This window comes from Salmo salar, chromosome ssa01, assembly GCF_905237065.1.
Source record: "Salmo salar chromosome ssa01, Ssal_v3.1, whole genome shotgun sequence".
Lineage (NCBI taxonomy): Eukaryota > Metazoa > Chordata > Actinopteri > Salmoniformes > Salmonidae > Salmo > Salmo salar.
Window position 1 is genome coordinate 24,804,822 of NC_059442.1, and position 20,086 is coordinate 24,824,907.

At 41.0% G+C, this 20,086-nt stretch overlaps 3 protein-coding genes across 4 annotated transcripts in view; 1 reads left to right on the plus strand and 2 right to left on the minus strand.

Annotated features, from left to right (window-relative positions):
* Nucleotides 1–3,545, minus strand: part of LOC106581963 (serine/threonine-protein kinase PAK 6) — a 65,241-nt gene extending 61,696 nt beyond the window's left edge. Inside the window, exon 1 of the mRNA XM_014164590.2 lies at nucleotides 3,069–3,545. The gene's annotated coding sequence lies outside the window, so the exon portion shown is untranslated. The remainder of the gene's footprint in view (nucleotides 1–3,068) is intronic.
* Nucleotides 3,546–11,999: 8,454 nt separating this feature from the next.
* Nucleotides 12,000–15,039, minus strand: bub1bb (BUB1 mitotic checkpoint serine/threonine kinase Bb). The gene is made up of 9 exons (XM_014164895.2): nucleotides 14,764–15,039; nucleotides 14,350–14,518; nucleotides 14,041–14,100; nucleotides 13,771–13,915; nucleotides 13,470–13,666; nucleotides 13,194–13,363; nucleotides 12,872–13,068; nucleotides 12,701–12,798; nucleotides 12,000–12,478 (listed from the first exon to the last, which is right to left on the minus strand). The coding sequence occupies exons 2-9, from the start codon at nucleotides 14,490–14,492 to the stop codon at nucleotides 12,208–12,210; spliced, it is 1,281 nt and encodes a 426-aa protein (XP_014020370.1). The 5' UTR covers nucleotides 14,493–14,518; nucleotides 14,764–15,039; the 3' UTR covers nucleotides 12,000–12,207.
* Nucleotides 15,040–15,110: 71 nt separating this feature from the next.
* Nucleotides 15,111–18,578, plus strand: zfyve19 (zinc finger, FYVE domain containing 19). Of its 2 annotated transcripts, none has more exons than XM_014164771.2 (11): nucleotides 15,111–15,369; nucleotides 15,507–15,628; nucleotides 15,736–15,799; nucleotides 15,883–16,046; nucleotides 16,133–16,275; nucleotides 16,421–16,526; nucleotides 16,697–16,924; nucleotides 17,140–17,216; nucleotides 17,476–17,577; nucleotides 17,690–17,853; nucleotides 17,985–18,578. In XM_014164771.2, the coding sequence occupies exons 2-11, from the start codon at nucleotides 15,613–15,615 to the stop codon at nucleotides 18,058–18,060; spliced, it is 1,140 nt and encodes a 379-aa protein (XP_014020246.2). In that variant the 5' UTR covers nucleotides 15,111–15,369; nucleotides 15,507–15,612; the 3' UTR covers nucleotides 18,061–18,578. The 2 variants fall into 2 exon arrangements, with proteins under 2 accessions (XP_014020246.2, XP_014020181.2); XM_014164706.2 differs by having other exon boundaries at nucleotides 15,736–15,789.
* Nucleotides 18,579–20,086: the final 1,508 nt, after the last annotated feature.

Here is a 20,086-nt window from a genome sequence, read left to right on the forward strand (position 1 = left end):
TCCCCTCATTACTCTTCGTGTATATTATCCTCTGTTCCCCCCATGTCTGTGTGTGGTATTGTTCGGTCGTTACGTGTGTGACGCTACAGGCTGGTTTTGCGCCGGGTATTATTGTAACTCGTGGTTTTGTATTTTGTACCAGTTTGTGTTATTTGTGTGCATTCGCTTTTTTCCTTGGGCCAGAGTGTTGTGACGCAGTTGCGTCCGGCTGTTTTCCTATGCCTGATTAAAGTGTGCCTGTTCACTCATCTCTGCCCTCCTGCACCTGACTTCTTTCGACCAGTTGCGCACACGCTGACACCTGTGCTGTGCTGCAGGTGCACAGGGGCCATTCAGCTGAGTCAAACGGGGTCAACTACTCACAACTTTATTAATGGTGTGAGAGGTAAGTGCTGTATGTCATACTACTGCAGTCAGACGGGAATACACCCTCTTAAGGCTAGGGGGGCGTATCCTGAATTCCGGATGACTGATGTGCCCAAAGTAAACTGCCTGTTACTCAGGCCCAGAAGCTAGGATATGCATATAATAATAATGAAAACACTCTGAAGTTTATACAACTGTTACAATAATGTCTGTGAGTATAACAGAACTGATCTGGCAGGCGAAAACCCGAATTTTTGAGGTCACAGGCCATTTCAATGCTAGCCTATGGGATATACCAAAAAAAGGACCCAGATTGCAGTTCCTATGGCTTCCACTAGATGTCAACAGTCTTTAGACAAGGTTTAGTAGTTGTAGTTTATCCAAGGTGTCCCTCGTTAGAAAAGTAGTCTTGTTGCGCACATGAATGAGGTGCACGCTCTTGGTTATTTATCTTCCCTATTGAACATACTATTCTCCGTCTTAAATATGATCATTTATTTAGATATTACAGTACCTGAGGATTAATTAGAAACATCGTTTCACTTGTTTGGACGAACTTTACCAGTAACATTTTGGATTCGTTTGTATGCATGTTGAACGAGTGGATTACTGAAATCAATGGCGCCAACTAAACAGACTTTTTGGATATAAAGAAGGACTTTATCAAACAAAACAACCATTCATTGTGTAGCTGGGACCCTTGGGATTGCAAACAGAGGAATATCTTCAAAGGTAATTTATTTATTTTATCGCTATTTGTGATTTCTGTGCTGGTTTGAAAAAGTATTTTGATGTGGGGTGCTGTCCTCAGATAATCGCATGGTATGCTTTCGCCGTAAAGCCTTTTTGAAATCTGACAACGTGGTTGGATTAACAAGAAGTTAAGCTTTCAAATGATGTAAGACGTTTGTATTTTCATGAATGTTTAATATTAGGATTTATGTATTTTGAATTTCGCGCTCTGCAATTTCACAGGATGTTGTCGTAGTGGAACGCTAGCGGGACACCTAGCCGCAAGTAACTGTCCAGTGAAAATCTCACTTTAAAAGTTCATATTCTGTTAACTTATACCCAAATAATGTATTTGTGGCCAAAGCATAATTTGGAGGTAAAAGAAAACACTTCATAAACCCAACCTCAAACTGACTGTTTAAAAAATGCTTGCTATTTCCTCATAGAGGATGATGTCATCCTCCTGAGGAAGACAAGCAGGCCAATAAGTGGTCTACTTGCATTAATATTTTGAATGACCGGTATATGCCCACGCCATTCTGTTGTTTGGGTACGCCCACAATATTTCAACACAGAAAAGTTGCTTTGTAACATACTTAATAAAATAAAAAGTAAAAAAATATTTAACCTATATTGAAATTAATTACAGGTCATATTTCAGAGAAATCTGGAAACACTGGACAGTTACTTTAAGACATAATTGGCGGTGTGTCCCTCCAGGGCATGTAGTTAGAGTCCTAACCACTGATCACAGTAAAGAGAAATCCATCAATGTTTGACCTTACCAGCAATCCCATGAAAACTATATACCATTATATTCTCTAATTGATTGAATTACTTAAAACAAGACTAGTATGGCGTAGACTATTACAATAATGCAATCTACAGTATAAGACCTTGTGAAATGACATGACTGTTTAACTGTCAGTCTGCCACTGGGTCTCTGCTATTCCCTGAACATGTATTCTCTGTATCATCTCTTCCACAGAGTACAGTACAGTCAGTGCTTGTCTTAGAATGAAATACTCATTTTGGGTGCCGGTACAGTTTATATTTAGGTGCTCCACAATACTTTTGAGCTAATATTCTACAAGAGGAACAGGAGCTCAAGCAGTATAACATTTGAGGTGCCGGTCCTCAGCAGAGCTCCTGCCCAAGTCAAGCACTTTGTATAGTACAACCATCCTGACTCACAAAAGGAACACGTTTTGTGCATGTTGTCACAGAGCAGAAGAAAAAAGCTTATGTGGATGCCTTCCCTCGGCATCCACGTAAGCATAACTATACATACAGAAGCTGGATCCAATTCAACTCAGTGTTCGTCTGATATAAAGCTATAGAGTTCACCTGAGCACTCAGCTCACAGTCACAGATAAGGACAGATGCATAGTGACAACAATAAGTACCTCTATTCTCAGTGCATACATGCAATCAGCATTAAATGCTATAGCTTTGTCTGTATTATCTTCACATGATTAATTCTCAGTCAAAACTCTCTTTGCTCACCAGCTAAACTGAGGTTACATCCTTTCAACAGAAGCTGAGGACAGAGAGAGGGATGGAGGGAGAGAGAGAAAGAGGACGTGGGGTGGGTGGGCAGAAGGTGAAAGCAGCTCCTTTCTGAGATGCAGCCTTTCCCAGAATCCAGCACGTCACCCAATCAGCTTTTCATAGTATTTTCTTCTCTCCCTTATTACCACCTGGGCATACTGCATTCTGCTCTCTATATATCTCTCTCCCTCCCACTCTCTCTCTTTCTGTCACTCTCTCCCTCTGTATTTGCATCACCTCCACCAGCACTGTTGCCTGCAGACGTCACACACACACACACACACTTGTCCGCTCTTTATCAATGGAGCTAAGCTTATTTTCCTTTTTTCTCCCCCATGCCCCCATCCCCCCTCCCCAGAGGGAATACACAGGGTCTGTGGAGGGAGAAATTAGTGCTATAAAAACATCAGGCTCCTTACCTTGCGGTTCGCTGAAAAGGAGAGCCTCTCCTCCAGGAAGGGAAGAGGCTTGCGAGCAAAAGTGCGCACACACACATACACTGTACACAAGCACTTGTTATACACACTCCGTCACACAAACCCTCCCACATACACACACGAATACACACACATGCATACACACACACACACACAGCCGCGGAGGGCTGGCTCTCAAGCAGGCACACACTGCAGGCTGCTGCTTGCTTGAGAAAGCATGATGCGTTCCTCCCTCCAGGCAGACGCACACACTGCCATCTCAATGGCTCTTTTTGGGGGATGATTCATCCCCAGCTTCCTCCGTGGTTAACAACTTGTCCGTGTGCCGCTACACCGCTGCCTGCTCCTGGGGACACAGAGTGGCCAGTGAAAGAGACAAAACCAGAGAGGAAAGGCAGTATCCAGGATGAGAGACTATCACAGCCATACAGAGAGCTTCATCCCTCCCCCCTCTCTCTCTCTCTCTCTCTGACACACATCCCTTCCCACTCTCTCTCTCTCTCTCTCTCGCTCCCTTTATCACCTCCCTCCCTCCTCCCACCCTCTCATTGGGCTGTCTTTGCAGTGGCCCTAAATTGATAGCAGTGTGCCGTGCGTGTCTGTTTAGGCTGGTTTCCAATGACTGAAAGGAAAGGAGAGCTGCTGTATATATCATCTGGGATACATTTCATCCACCTGGCCCCCTGCCCTTCTGCCCCACATGAGGGGGTGATATGAGAACAGTGGCAGTAACGGAAGGTGATGTTTTCTTCTTGCCCGGTCAACGGATGCATTATCCATGTTAATGACAGGGTCAGAGATGGGAGCGTGACCAGAGAGGGCTATTTCTGTGGCTGGTTATTATGACTCATCCTAATCTCAAATATGATCCAATCTCCGTTTCTCTCTGAATTTATGACCTAAGGATTAACATGTTAACATTAAATTTACGCTGAGGGAAATCCTCATGTCAGCATAATCATTTAGGATTACCATTATCGTTATTCCCTTCTGCACAATTTCTAACCTAGCTGTAGACTCCATTGCATTTAATAATACACATTCAGCCCCAGCTATATATTAGCATAAAGATCAACTATTTTTATCAAACAAAACATATCTGGGGAAAAAAGGAGAAAGACTATAGTAACAAAAAAAAAAAAAAAAGAATGAGAAAATGAAATGCATAGCAGAAATAGCCTGCCAAACAACATTTCGAACACTGTAATACATGGTCATTTAGAACACTGTAATACATGGTCATTTAGAACACTGTAATACATGGCCATTTAGAACACTGTAATACATGGTCATTTAGAACACTGTAATACATGGTCATTTAGAACACTGTAATACATGGTCATTTAGAACACTGTAATACATGGTCATTTAGAACACTGTAATACATGGCCATTTAGAACACTGTAATACAAGGTCATTTAGAACACTGTAATTCACTGTCATTTAGAAAACGGAAATACATGGTCATTTAGAACACTGTAATACAAGGTCATTTAGAACACTAATTCAGAACACTGTAATACACTGTAATTCAGAACACTGTAATACATGGTCATTTAGAACACAGTAATACATGGTCATTTAGAACACTGTAATACATGGTCATTTAGAACACTGTAATACATGGTCATTTAGAACACTGTAATACATGGTCATTTAGAACACTGTAATACAAGGTCATTTAGAACACTGTAATTCACTGTCATTTAGAAAACGGAAATACATGGTCATTTAGAACACTGTAATACAAGGTCATTTACAACACTGTAATACAAGGTCATTTAGAACACAGTAATACACTGTAATTCAGAACACTGTAATACATGGTCATTTAGAACACAGTAATACATGGTCATTTAGAACACTGTAATACATGGTCATTTAGAACACTGTAATACATGGTCATTTAGAACACTGTAATACATGGCCATTTAGAACACTCTAATACATGGCCATTTAGAACACTGTAATACATGGTCATTTAGAACACTGTAATACAAGGTAATTTAGAACACAGTAATACATGGCCATTTAGAACACTGTAATACATGGCCATTTAGAACACTGTAATACATGGCCATTTAGAACACTGTAATACATGGTCATTTAGAACACTGTAATACATGGCCATTTAGAACACTGTAATACATGGCCATTTAGAACACTGTAATACATGGCCATTTAGAACACTGTAATACATGGCCATTTAGAACACTGTAATTCAGAACACTGTAATACATGGTCATTTAGAACACTGTAAATCAAGGTCATTTAGAAAACGGAAATACATGGTCATTTAGAACACAGTAATACACTGTCATTTAGAACACTAATACATGGTCATTTAGAACACAGTAATACACTGTCATTTAGAACACTAATACATGGTCATTTAGAACACTGTAATACAAGGTCATTTGGAACACAGTAATACACTGTCATTTAGAACACTAATACATGGTCATTTAGAACACTAATACATGGTCATTTAGAACACTGTAATACATGGTCATTTAGAACACCTTAATACATGGTCATTTAGAACACCGTAATACATGGTCATTTAGAACACTGTAATACAAGGTCATTTAGAACACTGTAATTCACTGTCATTTAGAAAACGGAAATACATGGTCATTTAGAACACTGTAATACAAGGTCATTTAGAACACTGTAATACAAGGTCATTTAGAACACTGTAATACATGGTCATTTAGAACACAGTAATACATGGCCATTTAGAACACTGTAATACATGGTCATTTAGAACACTGTAATACATGGCCATTTAGAACACTGTAATACATGGTCATTTAGAACACTGTAATACAAGGTCATTTAGAACACTGTAATACATGGTCATTTAGAACACTGTAATACATGGTCATTTAGAACACTGTAATACATGGTCATTTAGAACACTGTAATACAAGGTCATTTAGAACACTGTAATTCACTGTCATTTAGAAAACGGAAATACATGGTCATTTAGAACACTGTAATACATGGTCATTTAGAACACTGTAATTCAGAACACTGTAATACATGGTCATTTAGAACACTGTAATACATGGTCATTTAGAACACCTTAATACATGGTCATTTAGAACACTGTAATACATGGTCATTTAGAACACAGTAATACACTGTCATTTAGAACACTAATACATGGTCATTTAGAACACTAATACACTGTCATTTAGAACACCTTAATACATGGTCATTTAGAACACTGTAATACAAGGTCATTTTATCGTACGTTTGTTTATGTGTAACACTTTGTTGTTGTTTTTGTCGCACTGCTTTGCTTTATCTTGGCCAGGTCGCAGTTGTAAATGAGAACTTGTTCTCATCTGGCCTACCTGGTTAATAATGGTGAAATAAAAAATGTAGTATACTGTAATACATGGTCGTTTAGAACACTAATACATGGTCATTTAGAACACTGTAATGCATGGTCATTTAATTCAAAAATACCTTTGCACAGGCTATATAACAACCGTAAATAATGTTATTTAACCCCACATCAAATAAACCTGGGCAAAAGACTCAACAATTTGCATAACAATGAGCCAGATTATGGCCACTTGGGGGCTTGGCAGATGTGACCCCCTTTGCTGTTCTCTTTGTTGTCATCGCTGTTATTGCTGATATTGATTGGCCTGCCCACTGCTGGGTCTCTTCTGTTAGTACTATTGTGGTGCTTTTGGTCATATTGGGTGGGCAGGGCAGTTATACAGCCTTATCCCATAGTACAGGTCTCCTACTAATATCCCACAATAACACAAATAAATGCCTCTGTTTGCTTAGGCTATCTGGAGGACTCTGGTCCTTTTGCTGCTTGTTAATAGACACCAGTTTGTTTGCTTGTTCCCCTTATCCTTCTGTGTGACATCTTGCATAGTGTGAGGGACCTGGCTCGATTGGGTTAAAAAAAAAAGTCAGAGAGTAGCAATCCTCCCTTTATTTATAACAATATGCATTCTGTCTATGGCCTCTATGTTATTTATCTGGCTAAGATTGTAATATAATTCAAAATCAAACACGAGGCAATACAAACCTCAAAATGTGACTTTCGTCAAAGAGACTGACACATTGCATTTAAGCAATAACGATAGTGACTTGCTGTGCTAGCCAGAGGCTGAACAGTACACATATATTGTTATTTGTCATGCATTGTCACGCTTGATGGAGGCTGCTACTGCTTCTGATTAAAATATTGAGTCACCAGATAAACTGGGGGTAATGATACACGCATTGCAAAGTAGGCCTTTTTAACCTTTTGTAGGTATAGTAATTCAATGGAATCCTTTCTCTTCATAAGAGACAACTTAAATTGCTTGCATTTCAATTTCAATTACATTTAGTAGGGTTACTCAGGATTTGGCCTGGGCAATATTCAAGAATGGGGTAGAGCGCCTTAGGACTTTAGTGTTGACCGTGGTGAGTGGTCAGAGCCCACATCATTTCTATGACCTGAGGACCTCAGAGTGAGCAGCAGCCTCTGAGCCCACATCCTAACATGTCATTGTCAAGCATGACATGGCATTATTCTGAAATGATTAGCTGTCATACACCTGTCCCTTTTCTAGGGCTAGTTCAGCATAACCCTACAATGAGCTACGCCAGGTCTTGCAAGGACTTCTGCTAAGTGAAGTAATGGCTTGGGCAGGAACTTTGCTATTAACTGCTGTTGTAAATAAAACCAGACATAGCTTAAAAGCACCAGCTGTGAGACATGGTCAAAATAGCCTGACTGTGTTTGCCTATCAAAATAACCGGGCCAGACAAGTCCTCCTCCTAGGGCCTTGCAAAACCCTATTAAGCAATAGATAGTAGCCTCTCCACAGCTGGCTTTAAGAGAGAGGTATGGATTTTCTGCATCAAGAACTATCTGGATCAGTAGGTAGCTGCTTTCATGGAATAAGCGTTTAATAAGTCCTGCAGCAAACATGCCAGTAAGAATACAAATGATTCAACTAAGATACAGAATTGCAATAACACTAAACATTGTATGTGCATCTATTCTCACAAAATCAACATTTTACTTTTGGGGACTCACCAGTTAAGAGTCAAAATGAAGGGTGAGGTCCATACAGTGTTTTGAGGGTGGGTTTCTATGTGAATTCCTCCAGCAGTAAATGTGATTTAGGATGTCCTTCCCTCTAGTTCCTTGGTGTAGCAGCAGCAGCAGCCTGGTGTTAGGGGTGTCAGGGGAGTGACTAGGCCTGCTCTGCTGCTCACACAACCCAACTAAGGAGGCTGGATTTAACTTGCTAATTAGTCACCTATCTCCCACCCAGTCATCAAATCTGCCCTCTGAGCAGCCATGTATCCCATCATCACACTGGATTACTTGTTACTATATCAGTAGGGTCAGACTGGACCTCCCTCAGACAATTAAAAAAATATGAAGTTAAAATTAAGATTCTGGCTGTGATACAATATGACAAGTAGCTATATCATTGTGGGCGTTCTCCATAACAGAAAAATACAAGAACATCCTCCAGTTAGAGAATGTAATAATTTCATTTGAATAATTAAGATATATGTGGCCGCATCAAATATGGTGAACTGAGTTAGTTTATGGCAGTTTGACAGTGCAGCTCGTTGCAGAGTGTTTACTCCTTTAGCCTCCAGCAAGGGCTTGTGTAGAGCAGTATACTCAATGAGGATTTGAACAATTTTATGGTTGAGAGGGATGAGGCAAAAGTCTGGATGCACAACCGATTGGCAAACGTACTGCAAATTGAGAAATCATGTGACTAACCTGAATAAAAAGAAGAAACTACACTATGAGACAAAGATAAAAGCTTTGGAACACCTTCAACAACATTTTGGGGGAAAAAGGCACTCAGCTCCATCTTTCATTGAATCAGATGGCACATTCATCACAAAACTAACTGATATTGCCAACTACCTTATTGATATTTTCATTGGCAAGATTTGCAAACTTAGGCATGACATGCCAGCAGCAAACGCTGGCACTACACATCCAAGTATATCTGACCAAATTCAGAAAGACAAGAATTATAATTTTGAAATCCGTAAAGTGAGTGTGGAAGAGGTGAAAAAAATTGTTGTCTAGCAACAATGATAAGCCAGCGGGGTCTGACAACTTGGATGGAAAATTACTGAGGATAATAGCGGACGATATTTCCATATCTTCAATTTAAGCCTACTACAAGCCTACTGTGCTCAGGCCTGGAGGGAAGCAAAAGTCATTCCGCTATCTAAGAATAGTAAAGGCCCCTTTACTGGCTCAAATCTCTAACCAATCAGCCTGTTACCAACCCTTAGTAAAGTTTTGGAAAAAATAGTGTTTGACCAGATACAATGCTATTTTACAGTAAACAAATTAACAACAGACTTTCAGCACGCTGATAGGAAAGGACATTCAACGAGCACAGCACTCACACAAATGACTGATGATTGGCAGAGAGAAATTGATGATAAAAAGATTATGGTGGCTGTTTTGTTAGACTTCAATGCGGCTTTTGACATTATCTGCTAAAAGAAAACACGTGTTATGGCTTAACATTCATTGCTATTTTGTGGATAAAGAGTTACCGTCTAACAAAACAGGAATTCTGTCTAGGCCCCTTACTTTTTTCAATGTTTACTAACGACATGCCACTGGCTTTGAGTGTCGATGTATGCGGATGACTCAACATTATACACGTCAGCTACTACAACAACTGAAATTACTGCAACACAGAAGAAAGAGCTGTAGTTCGTTTCATAATGGGTGGCAAGGAATAAGTTAGTCCTAAATATTTCAAAAATGAAAAGCATGTATTTTGGACAAATCATTGACTAAACCCTAAACCTCAACTAAATCTCCCAATAAATAATGTGGAAATTGAGCAAGCTGAGATTACTAAATTGCTTGGAGTAACCCTGGATTGTAAACTGTCATGGTCAAAACATATTGATACAACAGTAGCTAAGATGGGGAGAAGTCTGTCCATAATAAAGCGCTGCTCTACCTTCTTAAAAAGCACTATCAACAAGGCAGGTCCTACAGGCTCTAGTTTTGTCACACCTGGACTACTGGTCAGTCGTGTGGTCAGGTGCCACAAAGAGGGACTTAGGGAAATTGCTATTGTCTCAGAACAGGGCAGCACGGCTGGCACTTGGATGTACACAGAGAGCAAACATTAATAATATGCATGTCAATCTGTCCTGGCTCAAAGTGGAGGAGAGATTGACTTCATCACTGCTTGTATTTGTGAGAGGTATTGACATGTTGAAAGCACCAAGCTGTCTGTTTAAACGACTAGCACACAGCTCAGACACCCATGCATACCCCACAAGACACGCCACAAGAGGTCTCTTCACAGACCCCAAGTCCAGAACAGACTATGGGAGGCACACAGTACTACATAGAGCCATGCCTACATGGAACTCTATTTCACATCAGGTAACTTATGCAAGCAGTAGAATCAAATACAAATACACCTTATGGAACAGCAGGGACTGTAAAGCAACACAAACATAGGCACAGACACATGCATACAGGGGTAGGGGCCTGAGAGCACACAGTGTTGTGAAATCTGTTATGAATGTAATGTTTATAAAATTGTATAACTGCCTTAATTTTGCTGGACGCCAGGAAGAGTAGCAGCAGCTAATGGGGATCCATAACAAATAAATACAAATACTCATCTCATATTCAATTAGAGGTTCAAATAACCTCAGATGAAAAACATGCAAAGTAGCCCATATTTGAACTCTGCGGTCTAGAACTCCTCATGCATGCCCTCTACTGACAGTGAGTCATACGACAGGCTCCGGGTCATCAGGCAACAATTATCACAGGGCTTAGCATAACCATTATTTCTAATTTATAAACAATTGTCACCACATAGCTGTGGGGGTACATTTAAACCGACAGAATCAGTCAAAAGTTTCGACATACCTACTCATTCCAGGGTTTTCTCTAGTTTGACTATTTTCTACATTATAATAGTGAAGACATTAAAACTATGAAATAGCATCCCGGAGTCACCGCTTCACTGTTGACGTTGAGACTGGTGTTTGGCAGGTACAATTTAATGAAGGTGCCAGTTGAGGACTTGTGAGGCGTCTGTTTCTCAAACTAGACATGAATGTACTTGTGCTCTTGCTCAGTTGTGCACCGGAGCCTCCCACTCCTCTTTCTAGTCTGGTTAGGGCCAGTTTGCGCTGTTCTGTGAAGCCTGTAATCGAACCCACAAATGCTGATGCTCCAGATACTCAACTAGTCTAAAGGCCAGTTTTATTCCTTCTTTAAATCAGGACAACAGTTTTCAGCTGTGCTAAAATAATTGCAAAAGGGTTTTCTAATGCTCAATTAGCCTTATAAAATTATAAACTTGGATTAGCTACCACAACGTCCCATTGGAACACAGGAGTGATGGTTGCTAATGGACCTCTGCCGTTTCCAGCTACAATAGTCATTTACAACATTAGTGTCTACACTGTATTTCTGATCAATTTTAATGGACAAAAAATGTGCTTTTCTTTCAAAAACAAGGACATTTCTAAGTGACCCCGAACTTTTGAATGGTAGTGTATGTTGATTTGTTGTGTATGTTGACTTTTGTGATTACTACATGATTCCATGTGTGTTATTTCATAGTTTAGATGTATTCACTATTATTCTACAATGTAGAAAAGAGCAAAAATAAACAATAACCCTTGAATGAGTAGGCGTGTCCAAACTTTTGACTGGTACTGTATGTATGTATGTATGTATGTATATATGTACGTACGTATGTACACACACACACACACACCTATGCATCGATATGAATTGAACCCTGTCATTCTCACCTCTGGATTTCTCCCCGTCATTCTCACACCACTGAAAGGTTAATTCCACTGGGAGGTTACATGAAGTAGGCAAATAAATAATAAAGAGGAAAGAAAGACAGATACATAGTGTGTTATTAGTGGTCCCATCTGGCTCAGTTAGTAGAGCATGACACTTGCAACGCTAGGGTTGTGGGTTTGACTCCCACAGGGTATAAGTTTGAAACTGTTTATATACACACACAAACGCTAAAATACATACATGATAACACTGATAGTCTGCTACCTAATGATAAAACACTGAACATGTCCTTGTGGAAATGTGTCAGTTTGGAAGACCAGAGCCCGCTTGCTCTTCCTTGCCACTGCCCCCTGACTCCAATGCCTTCTTCTGTCGGTAGCGCTCAGCCCGCAGTTCCTCAAAGCAGAACTCAGAGGCGCCACTGAGCAGCAGCTCCTTGCAGTACATGCTCTGCTCCAGAGCTTTCCCCTCTTCCTGCTGCTGTTGCTGCAGTCTCTTCAGAGGAGTCTCATCCCTGCAGGGCTTCCGTGCAGACAACACTGAATTCACTGCTGGGTTGATCTTACACGGTGTCCTAGAGGAATAAGGTGTCAGAACAAATAACTAAAACACAGCTGGAGCAGAAACAAACTATGCCAAAGGCATACAGCTCAGGGTTACTGCTGGGTTTAAGTCACACAATTTTGAAATAACTTATTGCTAGAACTACATTTCTTTGAATAGAAAAATTGATCTGTTCCAGCCGCAGTGGTTAATTCAGTTAGTTATGATTAAGATGATCTCAGTTTACACTCACATAGCTGGAGGCTGATCCGACTCCTCCACAAAGGGCTGGAAGTTTGGCTTGCTGGGCAGAGCCACAACACTGTGACCAAACCTGGACTTCATTGGCATCTACAATAGAGCACACACAAATTCAGTCATAAATTATAACAAGCCTTAAGTCCCATTACCGTGTGTCTCATACCTTTACGTTGCTCCATTTCTCAGGCCTCTGCTCATTCTCCTTGGATCTCGATGGGGGTGGGGCCATCCAAGATTCCAACTTTGGTTCAGAGGGCACAGCACTGACAGCCTTGTTCTCATCAAAGATCACAAGGCGACTGTTTTGACCACTGCTGGCCAGAGCTGGTGGGCCTTCTAACTGTAGGCTTCGTGAATTACCTGTGAACAAACAAGTAATATAGAGTAAAAAATCATAAATAAATTCTTCTTTATGACATTACATAACCCAACATGACACTTTAACCTGGAATGACTTATCATTTTGAAAATAGACATGTGCTTACTGCTCAGTGCTGCACCAACTCTACTAATGGGTGCAACAGCCTTTTTCTTCCCCCTGTGTTTTAGATCCACTAGAGAAACCCGCTCAGGCTTTGCTGCCTCAGCTTCCTCCTCCTCCTCGTCATTCACCATTCCAGACAACACCTGCCGGGACACACGCGCCTGCAAAGCCCTGCAACAGATGACACAAAACATTGACTTATGGTAGGAAAACTAAAACCACCTCAAACAGCATGGAAGTAGATCCAGTAAAAAAAATGATTAAAGTAGATCCATACTTGTGAAACTGCAGGAGTTTCTCCAGAGGTTCAGCCCCACGCTTGAAGCCCTCCTGGTAGACACTGTCTGCTGTTCGAGAGTTACCCTGATTCTCATACTCCTCAGACCAGGCAATGTAGAAGGAAGCCTGTTGTACTCCTATTCCCTGGGCTCGCATATATCTGTAGATATCCAAAGGCTCATGACCGCTCTCTGCCTAATACAGGCAGACAGAGTACATACATAGTCATGAATACAACTTGTTTGATTGACACTTGTCACATGATAAAGCTGTATGAAAAAAGGACAAGGGTTACTTACAAATTTGATCCATAGGTCAACATAACGGCTGTCATTGTGATATTTATTTTCCTCTGTGAAGCGCATCACAGCTCTCTCCAAAAGCACATTAAGGTTACTCTCCTTTCCTCCCTGTGGATAGGTCTGCTCTGTCCATTTAACATACCTGTTCAAAAGGAACCATGTTATCTGGCTACAATAATGACATTATCAATGAACATTAAGACATTCACAATGTAATATTCCTTCAGGTATGATTACAGTCTTGGCCAGAGTAATCCTTCATCTTACCGATCCCAAACATCAAGGGGGTCATCTCCATCATACACTCTCAGTTCAGACTCAAAAGCCCTGAAGACAACAAACACAGTGGTTGAACACAAAACAATAGGCCTGTTTGCATATTTGGCAACACTGTAAATTCACACCATTCAGCCAAGAACCAGAATGCCTTTTGGAACTGCCCCAAAATGGGTTATTTAACGTTAGGTAGCTAGTAAGCAAAAGTCCCACTTTATGCTGTCTCTCCCTCCCAGCCTAAGCACGGCACTCAAATCCCTGTTTGTAGATAGTTAAGTACTTTAATAAAGGCATCCTTACTGTTTGTGTTGGTTGGTGGCAGAGCTCGAACCCTCTTGCTGTTGACTGAGTGCCTGGTGTAAAACTGATATGGTCCGACCTTTCTTCAAGGGCTGGATGTTCTCTTTGCAAAGTTCCCAGTCTGCCTCTCCACCTTCTGCCATTTTGGTTCTGTAAGTCAGCTAGCTAGCTACAATAACAGCAGACACAAACAATGACAAGCCACACAAGTACATATCTTGGACAACTTGTAATGTTTTACAAGGCAAGTAACAAGCAAGGTATCACGCGTTGAAATATTTTTGCAAAAGCGCAAGCTACAGTAGTTACATAACAATAACTAGCTAGGTGGCTAGCATTAGCCAAGTTAGCTAGCTACTACAAAGCTAGGTTTCCAAATCGGATTAGGCTAACGTTATATCAAAAATATCTTACCCTGTTAGATCGCTAAATATATATTTTTTCTTCAACAACTTTCTTGACAAAATATGTATATTTTTAGTCGAAGTTAAACAACAGTGGAGTGGGTCGTTGTCCTTCTCATGCTGGTTGCTCTGTGTATTTTGAACTCGAACCGCGAGAAGATTTGCACAAAGCTGATTGGATGGTCACACCCAACGACGTTAGTAAACGAGAAACTCGTTTGAAAAATTAAATGTATTTTTCGTTGATAGTATATTATTTACGGTGGACTCGAAAACCACTAAAATATAATATCTTCCATAAAAATATATGTTTGCATTACATTTATACGGAATGCTGTGTTGAAGATGGCCAGTTATATTTTGAACCTAGACTTAATGTACAGGCAACTTCCGGGGGACTTCCTGATTGATCAATGGATTTTTTCCGGGATAGGCTAAATAAATCTAGCTATGAAATAGTTCGTTTTATGTTTATTTGACAAATGACTGTATCATACGTAGATGGCAAGACGATAGCAGTAGTGGCTGTTCAACCAGATTACATTCCTCTAAATGCGGCGAAATGGACAACCGTTGCTATTGTTGTGCATCAAAGTTCACTCTCTTCAGGAAGGAGGTATGTGTCTACCCCCTAGTAACGTTACTCATTTTCAGTTGCTGTAGTTATCTGAATATTTTACTGCCTATAATTGTCAAATCATCTGGTACAGGTTCGAACTCCTTGTTTTATGTTTTGATTGTCATCTTTTACAGTTGGGCTGTAAGAACTGTGGGCGTTCATTTTGCTCGGGTTGCCTGACTTTCAACGCAGTGGTGCCTCGCTGTGGCAACATCCAGCAGAAGGTCTGCAAGCAATGTCATGGGAATCTCACAAGGTGGAGTGATGATGTAGTTTTGCTTTTCTACCAAAACATTATGCCTATTCAATAGCATTGTATTTGATGCACTGGTTTTGCTTGTTCTCTGAATACTGTTTTGGCAGTGGAGAAAACCAAAATATTGCCGCAAGATGGTCCCCTCCAGAAAACTACAAAAAGTGAGTACAGGTGGGTTGATGAGTCAGTCGACTATTTGCTATGTGTTGCTTATTGGTAGATATCATAACGCCTTTTATATTGTGTTTGCGCAGACGTGTTGCTGCTCTTGAGGCCAAACAAGGACAACTGATACCACCCCCTGAAACAGGGGGCAGCAGAAATGCCAAACTAGGCCTCATTCCAACCAAACGTCTGAGTAAAGAGGACCTGGCCATCGCTGAGAGGCTGCAAAAGCTGAAAGAGGACACCAAACCAAGTGAGCATTGTCTAAGACACTATATTCCAATAGGCCTATATCTTTACTGATACCTGAAATTATATCTGTGGCCAACCTTTGTTTAGAGTCCATCCCGTCGGAAAAAGAGATTGAATCCCGTCTGGCTGCCCTGAAGGCTCCTCTCCAGCCTGTACCCTCTGCAGGGGAGATGGAGGACCGCTTGGCAGCCTTACAGGGAAGACCTCCTCCCTCTCAAGCCCTTCTACCTGTGAGTCTGAGCATTAGACTACACATATTAGGCAAAAACTTTCTGTGTTGCTGCTATTTGACCTCATATTCATACTGTATCCAAATCCTGCAGGTCTTAGTGAAGTCCCATTATTGCAATAAGTTAGTTTTGTGGCTCTGTGCAGGTACACCAGCCCCCTGATGTTCGGACCCCAACAGAACAAGCCAATGACCTGATCACTCAGTTGTCAGAGGAAGTTGTCATAGATACCCAACAACCAAATCCTGAAGGTATTTGGATTCTTCCCATCTGTAACTGTACCAACTTTAATGAAAAAGTGTTGTGTCTTATGTGAGACATTACTGTAGATTAGTCTTTATTGAAAAATAACAGTTCAATGGCTTCCTACTCAAGCTGTTGTAAATGCTGAATCTATTTTCCAACCATGTTTCCATTCCAGGTGTGGATGGCCCCATGAACGACTTGAATAAGCAGGAGGGGGACAGGCTGGAGGAGAACCTGGATAATGGGAGTGGGCTGCAGGATGCAGCCAGGCAGCTGGAGGATAAAAAGAACCGCCTGCTGGCAGACGCCATGGAGGACCTGAGACGGGACCGCTGCTCCCAGGAACAGGTTCTACAGATGGCCAAGAGGCTGGCCCAGCTCAAGGGACAGGACCCTGACAAGGGTAAATTACTAAATGTAGATATTAACCCCCCCCCCCCCCATATAAATACTTCATACAGAATCACACCATAGCTATGAGAGAAAGAGAGGAGAGGAAACCATATTTCAACAGTCACTGGAATGCTTCAGTGTGGTCAAATCTGTGTTCTTGTTTATGTGATGTGTCATCTGTGTTGTAATGTTGTGCTGTAACAGTATTCTGTCATGTTGTTTCAGTCACAATGGAAGACTTCCAACACCCTGACAGCGAGGACGAGACTGAGGAAGAGGCCATGACAAGGATACTGAAAAAGGTCTGCAACTAAAAGCAGAACCTACTTTGAATATGTACTTTATCTCAACGGAGTCCTTGTTCTTTTTACATTCCTACCCATAGTGGCAATGCATATCAACCTCTTTTAAGATAGTGCTACTTTTCATAACCACATGGGGCTGCTGTTTTACCATTTTATTTATAATAGTCATAATTGAAAGAGACAATTGAAGCTGTGATCTGGTAAAGGTGAATATGAATGATAAAGCAAACTGTGGTCATTGTTTACTCATTCCCAGCTCACGGAAGAAGCTGCATTAGATGAGGCCAGTGGCTACAACATACCTCCTGAGCACAGTGGCCCTAGGAACATAGAGAAGACAGACGCTCGCAAGAAACCGGTAATAAACCTGCAGTCCTCGTTGAATACACACACTTCATAGAATTCCACAAATAAATTGCAGATAGTAAAAGAACAAAATGAAATATATATTTGTTTAATCTATGTTATAGACACCAGTTCCTTCAACGTCGTCGAGAACCCCAGCAGCTGTCGTAACCTGTCAGGATTCAGACAGTGACGAGGATGAGCTTCCCTGGTGCTGCATCTGTAACCAGGATGCCTCCATCCGCTGTCACACCTGTGGTGGGGATTTGTACTGCAACCGCTGCTTCAGGTACTGCACAATACTACTACTATGGCCACATAACTCAAGCAAATCATTGCATTGACATCTATGCAGTGATTTACGACAAAATTAGATTGCTTGCGATTCATCCTGGTGTTTTTGTAATGTTTTTTTCCCAGGGAGGGCCATGATAAGTATGTCAGGAAAGAGCACCGCACAGCTAGTTACACGGCACCTAAGAAGAAGACGACGTGAGACTGCAGGGGCTGGCACCACTACTATCTGGATGGTCACTCCTGAGAGATGTGTACTATATCTTTAAGAGGCTGGACAGTTTTCTTGGAATTCTGCAAGATCACAAAGCGAAGGCTGATCCAAACATTACTACCTGTCTTACAAAGAGACCAAGAAGAAACCCTGACTATGTTGCTAATCTAGTGTAATACACAGCAATCTATCAAGTGTAGTTAAAGATTGCTTCAAAGTAGCTATTCTAGGGGGTAACATTATGGGGTTGCAGCAGCATAATTCAATGCTTAAGATAGCAACAGAATAACTATTGTAGATTCACATGATGTGATGTAATGTCTAAGCAATGTCAGTCATTCACATGTGGACTGTTGCCAATAATATGTAGGATCTGTGTAATATCAATTTCCCTTTAATATGTTGTGTAAGTCTAACTTACTCTCACAATTGTTAAACGTTATTGTATTTTAATGTTACCCTAACTCTTTGGATTTTGGTCCAATTAAATAAAGGTGTTTGGGCTATTTGTTGTGCTACCTCAATTGTCTCAGAGGCATAGTTATGAGCAGTGTAGTTTGATTTGATAATGCACTTTAATTGGCTTGCAGATATCTTATTTGTTGTCATGATACTGAGATAGATGCTGAGTTGGGGACAATAACACGACAGCAACATGCACACATGTCGCAGAAACACAAGTTTCTCATTTGGGATGATGTCAGCTTCTCACTAGAGGCCCACAGAGGAGTTAGTATAAAAGGATTAGTGAAGGCTTTGTTTTCTTTTGGCAGGCAGGGTAGTCTCGGTCGGACGTTATTGTTGTTTCCTGTAGCTGCGTGTAATGTAGATATAAGGGATGTGAACAATGTCTGAGAGATTTGAAGTGAATTACCTCAACTAACTTGTACATCCGCACATTGACTCGGTACTGGTACCCCTGTATATAGCCTCGTTATTTTACTTTTAATTATTTTTTACTTTATTTGGTAAATATTTTCTTAACTCTTTCTTGAACTGTACTGTTGGTTAAGGGCTTGTAAGAAATTCACGGTAAGGTCTACGCTTGTATTTGGCGCATGTGACAAAGTTTGATTTGATGAAAAGTGATTTCCTGTTGGCATTTTTGCTGTGTGGCCTACTTCTCCCACCACTAATATAACCACTAAACATTGTCACTCTTTTGGCATACCCATAGAATTAGAATACTGAGTATACAAAACATTAAGAACTCTTTCCATGACAGACTGACCGGGATGAATCCAGGTGAGAATATGATCCACTTATTGATCTCACTTGTTAAATCCCCATCAGTCAGTGTAGAGGAAGGGGAAGAGACAGATTAAAGAAGGATTTTTTTATTCCTTGAGACAATTCAGTCATGGATTGTGTATGTGTGTCATTCAGAGGGTGAATGGGCAAGACAAAAGATTTAAGTGCCTTTGAACGGGTATGGTAGTAAGTGCCAGGCGCACCGGTTTGTGGCAAGAACTGAAATGCTGCTGGGTTTTTCACGCTCAACAGTTTCCTGTGTGTATCAAGTTGCAACTCAATATTAGGAAGGTGTTCCTAATGTTTGGTATACTCAGTGGAATTTAATAGGATCTCTATGGGCATACCCCTCTAGGTGTTCTCCAATCATACACTAGGACAGCCACAGTTTCAGAAAGGTTGGAGAGGAGGATGAAAAATCAGGAGAATTACTTTAATGGAGCCCTTTGCCAAATTACCTTTAGTGTATGACAGAGAGAGAGAGAGGGGCAGAGTGCAGTTTTATCAGGGTGCATTACTGTCTGGCTCACTCTGGAGAGCCATAATGAAGCTCACCTCCAGGGATTTAGCCCATTAAGGCCCAGATAAAGGCCCTCTCTGTGTTTGCCTACCGTGGTTATCCCACACAGTGACCACAGGAAGGAAATGGACAGTCATAATGGATGCAGATAGAGCTAATGGACCACCTCTATGCTATAGTTGTTGCCTGTGCTGCTGACATGCTGTCATTTTCAGTCAAGTCCTATGTTTCAATTAGACACTA

Coding starts and splice junctions, on each gene's coding strand:
- bub1bb (XM_014164895.2), bottom strand. CDS start 14,492: ATGGCAGAAGGTGGAGAGGCAGACTGGGAACTTTGCAAAGAGAACATC. Junction 13,069..13,193: donor AGTTGGTGCAGCACTGAGCA/GTAAGCACATGT, acceptor GTTTGTTCACAG/GTAATTCACGAAGCCTACAG. Junction 12,479..12,700: donor TCGGATCAGCCTCCAGCTAT/GTGAGTGTAAAC, acceptor TTATTCCTCTAG/GACACCGTGTAAGATCAACC.
- zfyve19 (XM_014164706.2), top strand. CDS start 15,316: ATGGACAACCGTTGCTATTGTTGTGCATCAAAGTTCACTCTCTTCAGG. Junction 15,370..15,506: donor TCACTCTCTTCAGGAAGGAG/GTATGTGTCTAC, acceptor CATCTTTTACAG/TTGGGCTGTAAGAACTGTGG. Junction 16,276..16,420: donor CCTCTCAAGCCCTTCTACCT/GTGAGTCTGAGC, acceptor GGCTCTGTGCAG/GTACACCAGCCCCCTGATGT.